Here is an 18,062-nt window from a genome sequence, read left to right on the forward strand (position 1 = left end):
TCTAACCTTATTTCTGCACACACTTGGAGGAAATTGACAGATCATGGCCAGGGTGAGCCTGTAGGGAGCAGGCATGAAGCCTGTGTAGGAGACTTATTGGAATGTTGGGTTGGGTTTCCTCCACAGGGAAATTGCTTTGGGGACATTCTCCAGGCAAGTTTGGGCAGCAAGCTCTTTGCTGCCATTCATCTAGGAGAGGATCTGGGGTCATTCTATCACAGGACCAGGATTAAAGCAACTGGGCTGGTTTGGGCACTGTGAAACACAAAATCAGATGTTTATTCAGTAATTGGTAAATGCCATGTGTGTTAGGGCTTCCCAGACAGTTGTCGTTCTAAGCAGCACTGATGTAAGGGAGAAGAATTGTCTGGCCTCTCTTTCTACTCGTTTTTTTTTTTTTAAATTTCTTTTTATTTTATTTATTTATTTTTGGCTGCTTTGGGTCTTTGTTGCTGCACGCGGGCTTTCTCTAGTTACGGCGAGCGGGGCTACTCTTCGTTGCAGTGTGCGGGCTTCTCGTTGCGGTGGCTGGCTCTAGGCACGCGGGCTTCAGTAGTTGTGGCTCGCGGGCTCTAGAGCGCAGGCTCAGTAGTTGTGGCTCACGGGCTTAGCTGCTCCGTGGCATGTGGGGTCTTCCCAGAGCAGGGCTTGAACCCGTGTCCCCTGCATTGGCAGGTGGATTCTCAACCACTGAGCCACCAGGGAAGTCCCTCTCTTTCTACTCTTGATCTTGTTAGTTCTAGGCATATGGGGCCTCTCTTTAAAGAAAAACGAAACCCTGTTGCTCCCTAATACAAATGTTGCTCCTACCTCCATATCCTCTTGCCCTTCCTCCCCAATCAGATGTCATTCCCAGGAAGGGCCTGAGGATCTCTGTACTGAAATGGAAATGACTGAAAATGCTCACTGCATTTTTAATAGCCAGAAAGTCTCCTTTTAGCTTAAGCCAAAACCACAAATTGCCGACTGCTGTCCTTTTGACCTCAAAGAGCCAGATGGCCTCCAGTCAAAGCCTGGCCTAGAGGCACTTTCAGAGGTCCAAGGTGACTAACTGTGGTCTGGGAAGGCAAGAGGTGCAGCACTTCAGTTTGGAAAGGCTTTATGGCAGGTGATGAAGGGCTGGCTGAGTTCTGACTGGAGAAGTAGGGAGACCCAGACATTCTGGGTAGGGGGAAGGCAGGAGTGAAGGTGGATATAGGCTTGACAGTGGGAGCAGGCTGTAAAATAAGACCAGCCATGGAGGACTTTAATGTTCTTGCTGGGCCTGGGTGGCGGATGTCGTGATGAGACAGATTTATACAAAATCACAAAAAGATATCAGTCAGAAGTTTTGGTCCATTTCTCTCTCTCTACTAACTTGGACAGGTTGTGCCTGACCATGGAGGATCTGAAGACCAAATAAGGGATTTTGGATGCAAAGCAGTGGGAGCCTCTGGACATTTCTGCTGTTGTGTCCTATAAACTCCTCAGATATGCATGTCACCTCCATTGCCTAGAGAGTGAGTTCCTTAGTGTGGGACATAAGGCCCTAACAAAATCAGGAATGAGAAATTTAAAGAAATAGAGGAACAGCAGGATGAAAATGGTGTCTTGGAAAAGTTAGTATGATAGCAACCTGAGAAGGATTAGGAAGCAGAACTCAGAGCAGGAAAAATAACAAGGAAAAAGACTGCAGAAGTATATAACTGGGTGTATCAGTTATCTCTGGTGGTGTAACAACTTATCCCAAAACTTAGTGGCTTAAAACAACAATAGGGACTTCCCTGGTGGTCCAGTGGCTGGGACTCCGTACTTCTACTGCGGCGGGCACGGTTCCATCCCTCGTCGGGGAGCTAGGATCCTGCATGCCGCACAGCACGGCCAAAAAATAATAATAATAAGTGTTATTATTAGGCAAGGATGTGGAGACCTCGGAACTCTTGTGCACTGTTGTTGGGAATGTAAAATTGTACAGTGACTGTGGAAAACAGTATGCCAGTTCCTCAAAAAATTAAGAATAGGATTACTATATGATCCAGCAATTCCATTTCTGGATATATACCCAAAAGAATTGAAAGCAGGGTCTTGAAGAGATATTTGTACACCCCTGTTCATAGCAGCATTATTCACAATAGCTGAAACATGGGAGCAACCCAAGTGTCCACAAATGGAAGAATGAATAAGCAAAATGTGGCATATACATACAATGGGGTGTTATTCAGCCTTAAAAAGAAGGAAATTCTGACCTTGCAACCACATGGATGAATACTGAAAACATTAGGCTAAGTGAACTAATTTACTAACTAGTAAACTAATTCAGTTTTATAAGACAAAAAGAATTCTGGATGGTGGTGATGGTTGCACAACGTTATGAATGTATTTAATATCACTGAACTATACACTTAAAAATGGTTGAGATGGTAAATTTTATGTGTATTTTATGACAGTAAAAAAAAAACAAAAAAACAAAAAAACTGGGGATTTCCCTGGTGGTCCAGTGATTAAGACTCCATGCCTTCACTGCAGGGGGCGCGGGTTTGATCCCTGGTCAGGGAAGTTCCGCATGCCATGCAGTGCAGCCAAAAAAATAAAGAAATAAAAAATAAAATAAAATAAAATAAAATTGTTAAGGAAAAAAATGGGCAAAGGATCTGAATAGACATTTCTCCAAAGAAGATATGCAAATGGCCAATAAACACATGAAAAATATTCTACATCATTATCCATCATGAAAATATAAATAAAAATCACAGTGAGATACCACCTAACACCCACTATGATGGCTATAATTAAAAATAAATAAATAACAGATGATGGGATGTGGAGAAACTGGAACATTCATACAATGCTCTTTGGAAAACAGTCTGGCAGTTCCTCAAAAGGTTAAACATAGAGTTAGCATATGACCCAGCAATTCTCCTGTGATGGTTAATTTTATGTGTCAGCTGGGCTGTGGGGTGTTCAGATACTGGTCAAACATTATACTGGGTGTATCTGTGAGGGTGTTTTTGGATGAGATTAGCATTTAAGGTAAACTAAGTAAAGTAGACTGCCCTCCCTAATGTGGGTGGCCCTCATCCAGTCAGTTGAAGGCCTCAATAGAACAAAAAGCTGAAACTCCTCCCTCCTGACTGATTGAGCTGGGACATTGGTCTTTTCCTGCCTTTGGACTCAAACTGAAGCATTGGCTCTTCTTGGGTCTTGAGCCTGCCAGCTTTTTTTTTTTTTTTAACATCTTTATTGGAGTATAATTGCTTTACAATGTTGTGTTAGTTTCTCTGCCAGCTTTTGAACTGGGACTTGGACCATCAGCTCTCCTGGTTCTCAGGTCTTCAGACTTGAACTAGAACTATCCCATTGACTTTCCTGGGTCTCCAGCTTACTGATTGCAGGTCTTAGGATTTGTCTGCTTCCATAATTGTGTGAGCCAATTCCTTATAACAAACAAACAAATAAATCTACATATCCTGTTGGTTCTGTTTCTCTGGAGAATCTTGACCAATACAATTATGCTTGGATAATATAATATCCAAGAGAATTGAAAACATAATATCCACACAAAAACCTGCACACAAAAGTTTATAGCACCATTATTCATAATAATAAAAGTGGAAAAAATGTAATTTGTCATTATCTGATGAGCAGATAAACAAAACATGGTATATTTGTACAGTGGAATATTACTTACCCATAAAAAGGAATGAAGGACTGATATATTCTACAACATAGATGAACTTTGAACACATTATGCTAAGTAAAAGAAGCCAAGTGTGAAAGACCACATATTGTATGATTTATTTATATGAAATATACAGAATAGGCAAATCCATAGAGATGGAAGCTATATTAGTAATTGCCAGGGGCTGAGAGGAGAGGGGAATGGGGAGTGACTACTAATGGGTGTGGTGTTTCTTTCTGGGGTGATGAAAATATTCTAAAACTGATTATAATGAAGGTTGCACAACTCTGCAAATACACTAAGACACACTTAACTGTATACTTTAAATGGGTGAATTTTATGGTATACGAATTATATCTTAATAAAGCTGTTTAAAAAAACCCAATACTGAACCAAAGACCCTCTCCTTCAACCAAAAGCAACAAAAAGATGTTGGCCAGGACTGTACTAATATGAAGGATTGGCTTCTGTGTGGTTCATTCACACACTGGCAGTTAGTGCTGGCTGTTGTCAGGAGGCCTTCTTTCCTCCACACGTGACCTCTTCAGGCTGCTTGAGTATCCCCATAACATGGTGGCTGACTTTCCCCAAAGCAAATAACCAGAGATGAAGACAGGCAGAAGCTGACCTTTCTGTCACCTAGCCTTGGAGAAGTCACATAGCATCAAAACCACTACATTCTGTTCGATAGAAGTGAGTCACTGAGTCTGGCCCACATCCAAGGGGAGGGGAATTAGGATTAACTTTTGAAGGGGAAGAGTATCAAAGAGTTAGTGGGCATATTTGAAAACCATCACACTGGGTAAGAATAGGTGAGGACTTGGCCTAGGAGAAGACTTCAGATGGAGAGAGGAAGAAATTAGGATTCTGGAAGAATCTTGAAGGAACTCTCCAAAAGCCTTGGTGCTCATGTGAATAAGAGGAGGAGAAGTAACAGGAAGTGGTCGGATGCTAGAGTTTCAAATCCTGAGAAGGAGGGTAGCCTGATGGCTTTGGCACAAACGGGTGATTCATCAAAAGGATGAGATTCTGGAGGTGATTTGAGTAGGGAGAGCTTCTCCAGGCAGTTTGAAATGTACCCCAAAAGGTGGGGAGAGAAGGTCTGAAGATGGCTGAGTAAAAGTCATCACTGAGCAGAAGCTGAAGTCCTGGAATCTGAGTTTTCTGAAAGGGATAGTGGAACAGATGAGTAGGGTACTTAGCCTTGGAGGATGCCTGGGAGACAAAGGAAGGAGTACCAAGAAGGGAGGTTTAAAGAGAGAGACAGTTTGAAGCATTGGATACACCAAATGGTGGAGAAGGATGAGGACCAAGAAAAGTAGGATCAAATCCACCTCACTCCAAAATATCTTTGTTGAGCACCTTACCTAACCACCGGCAAGGCACTTCAAATGGATGTGGAGAGTGCCTAGAGCTGAACTGAGCTTTGCATTCATTGGCACATGATTTGAACTCACTAAACCCAGCCTCCTCATTTGTAAACTGGTAGTACCTATTCCACTGGATCATTGTGGGATCCATTAGATAAGAAATAAATAGCAAAAGTAAGTGGCTGAGGAAATCAGAGGAACTGTCACTCTCTCCAAAAGCATGCTACTATTGACTTGTGCGTACAGGGTTTGAATAAACTGGAGGAAAGAGAAGTCTGAATCCAGCAGATAAAGTGAATGCTGAAGACGTGCACAGAGGTGCAGCTTTCTCCGTTAAGAGTTTAGCAGACAGTTGGGCCATCGCTGCCGACAGGCAGTTCTGATTCTGGGAAATGACTGTATTTTAACTTCTGGTTTCAGGTCCGACTGCAGACGCAGCCCCCAAGTTTGCCTGGACAGCCTCCCATGTATTCTGGGACCTTTGACTGTTTCCGGAAGACTCTTATGAGAGAGGTACAGAATCTTGGTGCTGGGCATTTCTCTTATTCAGAGGAACAGATTCTCAGGGTTGATTTGTTACTTCTCTGGGGGATAGGGTGACTTTGCGTAGTTCTGCTGGAGGTCTAGCCCACAGCTGTGGCTCTCTCACTGTGCCATCCTATGCCCTCCTATTGTCATCGCTCTGGAGTCTTTGATAGTTCCAGCTACTGTTTTATGTGAATGACTGAAGCTAATAAAATGGTTCTAAAATGGTTCTCTCTTTTGGAAGGCAGAATTTAGACCACAGGGAATTCATGAGGAATAGTTGGAGACATGAAATAGAAGAAAATGCAAATCTGGATCAGTCAGTTTGACAGGGATCAGTGTCAGAAGTTCACATAAAATCTGGAGGAAGAGTCAGCCAGTCTGAGGAACAGTGAAAGAGGCCAGCAGAGTCTTCAAACCCCTAGACTAAACTAACTAAAGGAAACTAAATTTGTTTGAGGTTATTGAATTACATAGTAATTTTTCAGATATTTCTTAAAGTGAAAACATGGGATTTTAAAAAAGTTTTAATTACTAGTGATGTTTATTACTGACTTCATTAGCACATATGTGACAAGACCTTGTTGAGAACTTTTCCTTTGTTTCCTAAAATATAACTCTAATATGAATAAATATATATATAGTGTTTATTAAATATACAGAAACTGAGAAGCATGTGTCACCCAGATAAAGAGGGGATGCTGGTGAGTGATGGACTCGGTCTGGGAGGAAGAGTTGTTCCCAGGGTTTCTGCAGGACCCAGGCATGGGAGGAAGATTTTGAGGTGGAGTCTACCCAACCACCCATGCGTGAGACAGTGCTGCCTTTTCTTCTGTAAGGCTCTCTTCCTTTCATCAGCCCAGAATGGAGTCTGATCGGTGTCCAGTGGAGGCTTTGGGCTTCAAGTCAGCTAAGAGTTCTCTGCCTTTACAGAGAGGCAGGATTTCATGCCTCTTGGTCAGCAAATGTTATTGAGGACCTATTCAGCGCCTGGGCAGTGTGCTGGGTGCTGGAGGCCTGATGAGAATGGCTCGTATAAACCCAACTCCCTGCAGAGTTGAATAGGCTTCCTTAGTTTCTATTTGTGCTTGTCTCTGGGTTTTGCTGTGCCAGATTGAGCTCTCTGCTTTCTGGTGCTGCCAGACGGGTCTTGGTTGTGCTGCATGGAACTGGGTAGGCCAGACAGTGGAAGGAAGGCTAGAGGAGTTGTTGGGAGGCATGGGTTTGGCCCTCAGGCCTTGGGCATCCTCTCAGCCCAGGTGGGAAGCTGTGGGAGGGGCTTTTGGGGGGCTTTGTCACATGCTGCTTTTGCTGATCCTTCTCAGAACCTTCTCTTCCTATTAACCTTTCCTATTTACCTCCTCTGCACTTTGTCCTTGGAGAGTCTGCTTACAGCCTGTAGCAGTGCTAGACCTTTGCAGGATCTGGGAGGAGTACTGACGGGTACAGTTGTGCCCCTTGAGTTCTGGAAAAAAGATGGGTTGTGAATGGCCAGGGTCTGTAGCGAGGCAGGTTCTCCAGCCTAGGTCTGTGGACACTCTCAGTGTGCAACTCCACCCTGTTTCTTCTGCTACTTTATGTAGGGAGCAACTGTAACATTTTTTTGTGTTTTGTTTTAAAAATTATCCCTTATTTGTATTAAAATTATACAAGCACTTAGTTTGCTACTGAAGGACTTGTAACAAAGTAGCCCTCCCACCCCAATTCTCTAGAGGTTACTTTCAGCTCTCTCAGTTGTTAATGCTGTTTTCTACCTAGATGCACACGTATATTTTATACATTTAAAAATGTGTTTTAAAACTAACACAGGGACTTCCCTGGTGGTGCAGTGGTTAAGAATCCACCTGCCAATGCAGGGAACATGGGTTCAAGCCCTGGTCCGGGAAGATCCCACATGCTGTGGAGCAGCTAAGCCCATGCGCCACAACTACTGAGCCTGCGCTCTAGAGCCTGTGAGCCACCACTACTGAAGCCCACGCACCTAGAGCCCGTGCTCCGCAACAAGGGAAGCCACCACAATGAGGAGCCCGCACACGGCAACAAAGAGTAGCCCCTGCTCACCACAGCTAGAGAAAGCCCACGTGCAGCAATGAAGACCCAACGCAGCCAAAAATAAATAAATAAATAAATAAATAAATTTATTTATTTAAAAAATAAAATAAAACTAACACAACATTGTAAAGCAATTATACTCCAATTAAAAAAAAGAGAAAAAAATGTGTTTTAGCTACCTATTTGTGGTAGATGATTTTAACTCTTGCATTCCTTATCACCTTTCTGCCCTGCCCATGTAATTTTATCATACTTTGTGGTTTAGTACAATTCAGTGTTTTCATGATTACAACTTTATATATGTTTTTCTCTGTTAACTAAGTAATGTTCTATGATGTGCATTTCATTTCTTGTACAACTTTTTGTTTTTCTTGAGGTTGGGTTAAAAATTGCATCAGTTTCTTTTGCTTGTGTTTCTTTGAATCTCTGCCCCTGTCATCCTGTACCCTAAATGCTCTGTAGAATACCTTTTTGTTTGGTTTTCCACACTGCCTAAACAGTTATAATCTGTTGTTACAATGTTTATTGTTTTGCTTTGTTCTTCTTGGAAAAAACAAACTCCTCCTGGAGTCCTCTATCCTTATACTCCCATGTAGACTGGTTTCTTCCCAGGCCCACTGTACCAGACACCATCCTGGAAATCCCCTTCATCTCTTGGGCCAAACCCTTGGTCTCAGATCTTCCTCTTCCTTGATTTACTAACTTGTTTGGTTGGGATATCTATTTGTCTATTTATTGGCTACTACATAGTTCCTTTCATTATCAAACTGTACTAGTGAAAATTGATGTGCAGTCTTGCTATTGTCTTTAACAGTAAAAACCCCATGTCTTTTTTTTGGGGGGGGGCACACTGGGCGGCTTGAGGGATCTCAGTTTCCCGACCAAGGATTGAACCTGGGCCACAGCAGTGAAAGCCTGGAATCCTAACCACTAGGCCACCAGGGAACTCCCCTCATGTCTTAATACTTGGGAAATACAAATATTTCTTACACCTCTAATGTCACCCCAAAGAAGTCACATTGTACATTCTGTTTTGTAGCCTGCTTTATTTATTTATTTATTTATTTATTTTTGGCTGCATTGGGTCTTCATTGCTGCATGCAGGCTTTCTCTAGTTGTGGCGAGTGGGGGTTACTCTTCGTTGTGGTGCGCGGGCTTCTCATTGCGGTGGCTTCCCTTGTTGCGGAGCATGGGCTCTAGGCACGCAGGCTCAGTAGTTGTGGCTCGTGGGCTCTAGAGCGCAGGCTCTGTAGTTGTGGCACACAGGCTTAGTTGCTCTGCGACATGTGGGATTTTCCGGGACCAGGGATCGAACCAGGGATCTAACCCGTGTCCCCTGCATTGTTAGGCAGATTCTTAACCACTGCACCACCAGGGAAGTCCCTGTAGCCTGCTTTTTTTTCACTTAGTAGTCTCTTCTCATGTTACAACGTGATTTTATGGCTATGTGATCGTCCATTTATGGAGTTCCCATAATGTGTCTCAATCTCCTATTTGGGAATTTTTAGGTTCATTCCAGAATTTTGCTACTTAATAAATTCCTGATGTCATTCTTTATTATATCTGAGTATTTCCTTAGAATACATTTCTAGACAGAGAATTTTCTGATGAAAGTGTAAGCTACATATTTCCAGATTGCCTTCCAGAATAGGAGCTGTTTTCAGTTTCTCCAGCAGTGTATAAGAAGACAACTGTTTCTGATAAATGTGGGAGTATTCTTCCTTTTAAAAGCTCTCCTTGCTTGGAGGGGAGGTGAAGGAAGGAGGCCACAGGTCAGAGGACACACTGCTTCCCTGTTTCAGTGATGTAAAAGTTAGCTGTGTCTGTAAACAGCTTCCACTTCTGTGATTCCTTGCAGGGCATCACGGGTCTATATCGGGGCATGGCCGCCCCCATCATTGGGGTCACCCCCATGTTTGCCGTGTGCTTCTTTGGGTTTGGTTTGGGGAAGAAACTGCAACAAAAACACCCAGAGGATGTGCTCAGGTGAGTACTTACAAGCTTGGAGGACTCGATGCTGTTCTGCTTGGTGGTGTGACACAGGTTAAGGGGAAGAACCTTGGCTGACAGGCAGTGGCTGTCCTCCTGGGTCCCCAGGGCTAGCTCCTGGTTGCTCCACGTGAGGGAGGTACTTGAGTTTTCCTTTGCCCTGTGAACCAAAAGGGAAAAAGCAAAACTCAGGTCCCTCCCCCACCCCCTTATTAGGTTGTCATAATTTCTTCTGTGAGGTAGTATCGCTTAACCCCACAGCATTGGGAGGTCTGAATGCTAAAATGTGTGTGCCACGAAGGTACCTGGTGGTGCAGTAATGACAGCAGCAGCCTTGTTTCCCATCACCTGGTTGGGAGAAGGGAAGGTTCCAACTTTTGTTTTACTTCATTTTAATATAATTATTTCAGATATTGGTTTCTCTGGGTTTTTTAAAAATTTAATTAATTAATTAATTTGGCTGCATTGGGTCTTTGTTGCCGTGCACAGGCTTCCTCTAGTTGTGGCAAGCGGGGGCTACTCTTCTTTGCAGTGTGCGGGCTTCTCATTGTGGAGGATTCTCTTGTTGCAGAGCATGGGCTCTAGGCACGCGGGCTCCGTAGTTGTGGTGTGCGGGCTTCAGTAGTTGTGGCACACGGGCTCAGTAGTTGTGGCTTGCGGGCTCTAGAGCGCAGGTTCAGTAGTTGTGGTGCATGGGCTTAGTTGCTCCACGGCATGTGGGATCTTCCCGGACCAGGGCTTGAACCTGTGTCCCCTGCATTGGCAGGCGGATTCTTAACCACTGCGCCACCAGGGAAGTCCCTGGTTTCTCTGTTAAAGTGAAATAAATTAGTATATTTCCTTTCAGTAAACTTTAAGTTAGATTTGGGTATGAAGAGGCAGATGAGGCAGAATTATAGTTCAGAATTTATAAAGTAGTTAATGAAAACAGGCTTCTTGGGATGCAGGGGAATTCTGAGTTGAAACATGGGATGACAAGGCACACTCAGTCTGAGCTGTGCAGGCTGACAGCTCCTGGGAGGGGCTGCAGGCAGCACAGGACCCTGGTAGGCTTGGGATTAGGAGCTCAAGGGAGGCAGCCCAGGGTGCCATGCGGTTGTTTTCTGTCACTACTTCAGGCCACAGCAGGCTGAGTAAGTGTCTGGACGTAGATAGAAATGCTCGTAATGTGAAACTCTATTTTTGGAGTCCTTGTGACCCTCTGAATGTGACCAGCTTCTATGAAAAGCCTCAGGTGGCCCCAAATGTGAGTGTGTGGGTCTTCCTTTTGAAACTGTGTTTGACTCTTGGTAGTCCAAATGTCCTATGGACACATGTCCTCTCTGAGCACCTGGTCTTTTAGCTCATGTGCCAGCTCACAAGGGCCATGCACAAGGACCCCCGTGGGTTCACTGCTAGTACTTCAGCCTGTGGGTTGTATTCCCTGTACTATCGTGTCAGTCCTCAGAGAAGCACCCTTCCTGCTTAAGCAAAGGTTGAGACACTCAGGTCCCTGCCCCCATAATCCTGCCGTGCTCTTAATCCTGAATGTCAACCCTGCCACCTTCCACTCCCTGCAGTAGTGTTTGGGGACGGTATGGAAAGGAACATTACCAGGACCTTGGGTCCAGCACTCACAGATGCTTCCCTGGTGTGGGGGTGAAGGGTGGCAGAATGGGCCACCCACGTAGGGTGTCTGCATGGTACCCTGTGCACACACAGAGACCCTGTTCAGAGGAAAGTCCTCAGTCCCGGGAGATAGAGGTATGTCCAGCCTAAGGTCTGGGCATACATGGAAGAATAGATGTTGGTCTCATGAGGGGAAGTTTCATTGCTGAGAGGGCTCCTCTTGGGGACAGCAGTGTGAACTGAGACTGTAAAGGAGGCCATGCATGAAAGCAAGTCTCCTGACTGTTGAACAATCAGCTTGTGTGCTGGGCTTGCATGCCTGAGGTAGTTGTGTGAGTGCCTGGAAAAAACAGGACCATTGAGACTGGTGCCCTGCCTGGAAGGAAGGATCTGAAGTGGATGTCTCCCTTTCCCCATTTGACATCTGTCTTCCAGGTTTTGGGCTCCTTGTAGGGTGGGACAGGCCTGAAGGCTCAGCTGTCAGAGGCTTGGGGTTAGGAGGGGCCTGCGGCTCAGGCAAGAAAGTGAAGTTTTTCAACAACATTTGCTAAATTGTGGGGACACTATTGAAATGCTAATTGTAACTCTGTGCTCCACTGCCTCCGGACCAGTCTGGTATAGCTAATCTTAGAAAGAAAAGGAGATGCCAGAGGTGGGACAAGCAGTGACGCTAGGAGCCTCCAATTCCTCCAAATATTCAGTGTGGTTCATTCTGCGAGGGCCATGGTAAGAATCCATATCTCTGGCCACTGGGGGACTATTTCCTGCATGGAAGGCCACAGGACCCATCATGTCTCTGGGTACCATCCCTGACTGGGCCCTTCCTAGCATCTTATGACACATTCCTCACAACTAGCTTGGCTGCTCCTTAGCCTGTGGAAGTGGCCACAGCCGTTCCTCTGTCCTTTGTGAATCTTGGCTTAAAATGTTCTCAGGCCCTTGGTGATCCAGAGGAGGCGAGATTGGAGGGGAACTGGCGTTGACTGAGGTCTACATTCTGGGTTAGAGGCTTTTTTCCACAACAACCCTGAACTTTACAGATCAAGGCACAGAGATGTCTGGAAACTCGTCCATAGTCACTGTGCATGGCAGGCCGGGGAGGAAACTTCTCCCATGGGTGAGGCCATCTGAGTGTGCATGTGGGCCTCGTGACCAAGCTCATATTGCTCTTGGCACTGAGACCCCTGCCTTGGGAAATTTGATATCAGAATATACCTAGAACTTGGATTTTGTGTGAAATATGCTTTATTTGTGCTGGACTTCTGCCCAGTCCAAGTACTTATTTTTTCTTTCAAAGTCCTCTTTGCTGGGATTGCCTCTGTTCTGGGTGGTTAGTCACAGGTTCTTGCCTCTTGTTTTTGTTTTCAATACAGCTACCCCCAACTATTTGCAGCTGGGATGTTATCTGGTGTATTCACCACGGGAATTATGACCCCTGGAGAACGGATCAAGTGCTTGTTACAGGTGAGGGTGTGATCTGGGGTGGGGGGATATGATTTGGGGGGAGGTGGCTAGCTTTTTCCATTGGGTATACAATTTTGTGTGGATATTTATGTCCTTTCACCCTTTATAAAGACTTCAGGTCAGGTGTGCAAAACAGTTTCAAGGTTTTCAGGAACATGGAAGCAATCGTAGTAGAATCAAGAACCAGGACAGTGTAACAAATCAACCAAATGTCACACCTGTGACGGGTCAGCTCAGACTTATCCACCCTTATTAGCAGCTACTTCAGGAACTCTGAAAGGTGAGTCATGTCTCATCAGAGGTGGAAGGGAGGCTGCTCCTGCCTAACATGTTATGTCTCTGCCATTTGCCCAAAGGCTCAGTGCCCTTAAAGTGTCTGGCTTGTTCCCAGGCCAAGGGTGTGAACTGACTGCCTGCCTTACCACACAGGGCTCCTTTTTAAAAAAGTGTTACTGCTTTTTTCTTCTAATGGCTGAAGCAATTTAACACACAGTCTTTGCTAGAAAAATTTTGGTAATGCAGAGAAGCACACAGAAAACAATGTATTTATCACCCATGATACCACCCCACTGTTATGCTTTCTGTGTGAATTCTTCTAGTCTTTTTGGTAAACTTGTATTAAAAAAAGTTATCTTTTGAAATAAAATTGGGGTCACATATTGCAATAGTTTTGTAACCAGCTTTTTTCATTTGATATGTCACAATATTTTTGTGATTTTTTTTCTCAGGCGTCATTTTCTATATTTCAATACATGGCTGTCATTTACCCAATAATCCCTTATCTGGGGACATGACAAATTATATGACATAGTGAAGATCTTTGTAAATAAGTCTCTGCATGTGTTCCTGATTATTTTCTTAGGATAAATGTCTAGACTTGAAATTAGTATGATTAAAGGTATGTACTTTTTTTTTGAAGGTATGTACTTTTTAAAATGGTTTTTAATGCATTTTACTAAATGGCCCTCCTATAAAAGTCTGTCATTTTCTATTCCTGTCGATAGTATAAGAGCTCTTACTTCCCAGCAGACTCTGTGGCATCTAATTTACAATCTCTGCTAGTCTGATGGGTGAAAAATTTGCATTGTTTTAATTTTTCTTGCTTTTCATTGTTGGTGAGGTTAATTTTTTTTTTTTTTTTTGGTGAGGTTAATTTTTTTGATGCGTATTAGCTGTTTGTATTTTTCCTTTGAAATGCCTATTTGTGTTCTTTGCTCATTTGTTTTTCTATTGACTTATAAAAGCTTTGGACATGTTTGAATTTATTATTTTGTTTTATTTATTTATTTTTGGCTGTGTTGGGTCTTCGTTGCAGCGTGGGCTCTCTCTAGTTGCCGCGAGCAGGGGCTACTCTGTTGCGGTGCGCGGGCTTCTCATTGTGGTGGCTTCTCTTGTTGCAGAGCACGGGCTCTAGGTGCGCGGGCTTCAGTGGTTGCAGCTCATGGGCTCAGTAGTTGTTGCACGCGAACTCTAGAGCGCAGGCTCAGTAATTGTGGTGCATGGGCTTAGTTGCCCTGCAGCATGTGGGATCTTACCGGTTCAGGGATTGAACCCGTGTCCCCTGCATTGGCAGGCGGATTCTTAACCCCTGCGCCACCAGCGAAGTCCCCAATTTATTATTTTTAAAGATTTTTATACAATTTTTAAAGGTTACACTCCATTTACAGTTATTACAAAATATTGGCTGTATTCCCCAAGTTGTACAATACATCCTTGTAGCCTGTCTTACACCCAATAGTTTGTACCTGTCACTCCCCCACCCCTAAAACCTTTGGACATATTAAGGTTATTAATTTCTTATCATATTTGGCAAGTCTTTTTCATGCTTTGCATTCATCATTTAATTTTGTGCATTTTTTAAATTAAATTTTTTTAAATTGAGATACTTATAGATTCACATACAGTTGTAAGAAATAATACAAAGGGAAAAAAAGAAATAAATAATACAAAAGGATCCCACGTACCCTTTACTCAGTTCTTCCACAGAGGTAATATATTGTAAAATTATAGTACAATATCACAACCAGAATATTGACATTGTTACAGTCAAGATACAGAACAATTCCATCATGCCAAGGATCCTTCATGTAGCCCTTTAATAGCCACATTCACTTCCCTTACCCCACTCCAGTCCTTAACCACCCCAGCAACCACTAATCTGAACTCTATAAGCCTGTAATTTCAAGACTTATATAAATGGAACTATATAGTATGTAAACTTTTCAGATTGGCTTTTTCAACTCAACCTAATTTTCTGGAGATTCATACAGATTGTTGCATATATGAATAGTTCATTCCTTTTTAGTAGTCCATGGTGTGGATGTACTACAAATATGTTTAACTTTTCATCCATTGAAGGACATCTGGGTTGTTTTCAGTTTTTGGCTATTATAAATAAAGATGCTATAAACATTCATGTACAGAGGTTTTTCTGAGAAAATCAGTCTTCATTTCTCTGGGATAAATGCCCAGGAGTATAATTGCTGAGTCATGTGGTAGTTGCATGTTTAGTGGGTTTTTTTTTTGTTTTTTTGGGGTTTTTTTGGCCACACCGCATCAACATGTGGAATCTTAGTTCACCCATCAGGGATCAAACCTGTGTACCCTGAAGTGGAAGTGTGGAGTCTTAACCACTGGATCTCCAGGGAAGTCCCATGCGTGTTAGTTTTTAAAGAAACTACCAAACAGTTTTTTCAGAGTAGCTCTATCATTTTACATTTCCACCAGCAATGTATGAGTGATCCAGTTTCTCTGCATCCTCACCAACATTTGGTGTTGTCACTGTTCTTAATTTTAGCCATTCTGATAGGTATGTAGTGATATCTCATTTTAATTTGTATTTTCCTAATAGCTGAAGATGTTGAACATCTTTTCCTGTGCTCATTTGCTATATGTATATCCTGTTTGGTGAAATGTTTGTTCATGTGTTTTGCCCATTTTCTAATTGGATTATTTGTTTTTTTATTATTGAGTTTTGAGAGTCCTTTATTCTAGATACTAGTGCTGTGTCAGATATGTGGTTTGCAAATATTTTCTTCCAGTCTATAGTTTGTCTTTTCCTCCTCTCAGCAGAGTCTTTTGAGCAAACATTTTAAATTTTGACGAAGTCCAGTTTGTTAATTTTTCTTTTATGGATTGGGTTTTGGGTGTTTGGGGCATCAGGTCTTAAGAACTCTTTACCTAGCCTGCAATCCCAAAGATTTTCTAATATGTTTTTCCAAAAGTTTTATCTATAGTTTACCTTTTACATTTAAGTCTGTGACTCCATTTTGAGTTAATATTTGTATTATGTATGAGAATTAGGTCAGAGTTCTTTTATTTTTTTTCTTTTCCCTAGGGCTGTCCAATTGCACCATACCATTTGCTGAAGAGACTTATCTTTCTTCCACTGACTTGTGTTTGCATCTTTGTTAAAAATCAGTTGGGCATATTTGTGTGGGTCTACTTCTGGGTACTCTAGTTTCTTCCATTGATTTATGCATCTATCCCTTCATGAATACTACAGTCTTGATTAGTATAGCCATATACTAAGTCTTGAAATTGACTAGACTGATGCCTCCCACTTTATTCTTTAAAAAAAAAATGGGGACTTCCCTGCTGGCGCAGTGGTTAAGAATCCGCCTGCCAACGCAGGGGACACGGGTTCAAGCCCTGGTCTGGGAAGATCTCACATGCCTCGGAGCAACTAAGCCCATGCACCACAACTGCTCAGCCTCTGCTCTAGAGCCTGAGAACCACAACTACTGAACCCGTGTGCCACAACTACTGAAGCCTGTGCTGCTCCACAACAGGAGAAGCCACCGCAATGAGAAGCCCCGCGCACCACAACAAAGAGTAGCCCCCACTCACTGCAACTGGAGAAAGCCCGTGTGCAGCAACGAAGACCCAACACAGCCAAAAATAAATAAATTAATTAATTAATGAAAAAAATTGTTCTAGCTATTCTAATTCCTTTGTATTGGGTTGGCCAAAAAGTTCGCTCGGGTTTTTCCGTAACATCTTACAGAAAACTTTTTGGCCAACCCAATATTTCCATGTAAATTTTAGGATAATTTAGAAAATTGAGAAAAATCTTGCTGAGATTATGTTAAACCTATAGGTCAATTTGGGTAGAATTAACACATTATTTTGAGTCTTCCAATACATGGACATGTTATATCTCTCCATTTATTTAGAACTTTAATTTCTTTCATCAGCATTGTGTAGTTTTCAGCATATAAGCTCTTAATGTGTTTTCCTGTATACCTAAGTGCTTCTCTCTTAATTTGACTTTGTAAAATGGCATTGTAAATGGTATTATAATTTTAATTTTTTTGTCTACATATTCATTGCTAGTTTGTAGAAATACAATTGATTTTTGTATGTTAATCTTGTATCACGTGAACCTTCCTGAGTGCCCTTATTAATTCTAGGATTTTTTTTTGGTAGATTCTTTGGGATTTCCTATGTAGATAATCATGTTATTTGCAAATAGGGACAGTTTTATTTCTTCATTTCTAATCTGTTTACCTTTTATTTCCTTATTTCACTGGCTAGAATTTCCAGTACTATGTTGAATAAGAGTGATGAGAATGGATATTTTTGCCTTGTTCCCAATCTCATGGGGCAGTATTCACTATTTCACTGTTAAATATGATGTTAGATGTAGTTTTTTGTTTGTTTGTTTAGTTTTTTTGGCCACGCCACGCTGGATGCAGGATCTTAGTTCCCCGAACAGGGATGGAACACAGTGCCCCCTGCAGTGGAAGTGCGGAGTCTTAACCACTGGACCACCAGGGAGGTCCCAGATGTAGTTTTTTTGATAGATGCTCTTTATCAAGTTGAGAAAGTTACCTTCTTTTCCTCTTTTTCTGAGAGTTTTCTCATGAATGGATATTGACTTATGTCAAATTCTTTTTCTTCATTTATTAATGTGATCATGTGATTTTTCTCCTTTAACCTCTTAATTCGGTGAATTACATCAATCGATGTTTGAATCCTGAACCAATTTTGCATTGCTGGAATAAACCCCCCAACTTGGTCATAGTGTATAATTCTTTTTATATACTGCTGAGTTCTATTTTCTTATATTTTGTTAAGTATTTTTGCATCTATAGTCACGAGAGATATTAGTCTGTCATTTTTTTTTCTGTCTTGTCTTTGTCTGGTTTTAGTATCAGAATAATGCTATCTTCATAAAATGAATTGGGAATTGTTCCCTCTTCTGTTTTCTGAGAGGGATTATGTAGAATTGGTGTTCATTTTTCTATAAACATTTGGTAGAATTTTATAGTGAAACCATATGGGCTTGGAGATTGTGGGGGAGGAATTATTAAATTATGAATTCAATTTTCTTAATAGTTACAGTGCTATTCAAATTACTTATTTCATATTGGGAAAATTGTGGTAGTTTTTTT

At 42.3% G+C, this 18,062-nt stretch overlaps 1 protein-coding gene across 2 annotated transcripts in view; it reads left to right on the forward strand.

The window, feature by feature from the left end:
- The window catches only part of SLC25A20 (solute carrier family 25 member 20), a 34,775-nt gene that overhangs the window by 1,004 nt on the left and 15,709 nt on the right, over positions 1–18,062 (forward strand). For both annotated transcript variants that reach the window (XM_068558799.1, XM_068558800.1), the window contains exons 2-4: positions 5,449–5,541; positions 9,464–9,591; positions 12,576–12,666. In XM_068558799.1, the coding sequence (XP_068414900.1) occupies positions 5,449–5,541; positions 9,464–9,591; positions 12,576–12,666 (312 nt within the window). The remainder of the gene's footprint in view (positions 1–5,448; positions 5,542–9,463; positions 9,592–12,575; positions 12,667–18,062) is intronic.

Source organism: Eschrichtius robustus, chromosome 12 (genome assembly GCF_028021215.1).
Source record: "Eschrichtius robustus isolate mEscRob2 chromosome 12, mEscRob2.pri, whole genome shotgun sequence".
Classification (NCBI taxonomy): domain Eukaryota; kingdom Metazoa; phylum Chordata; class Mammalia; order Artiodactyla; family Eschrichtiidae; genus Eschrichtius; species Eschrichtius robustus.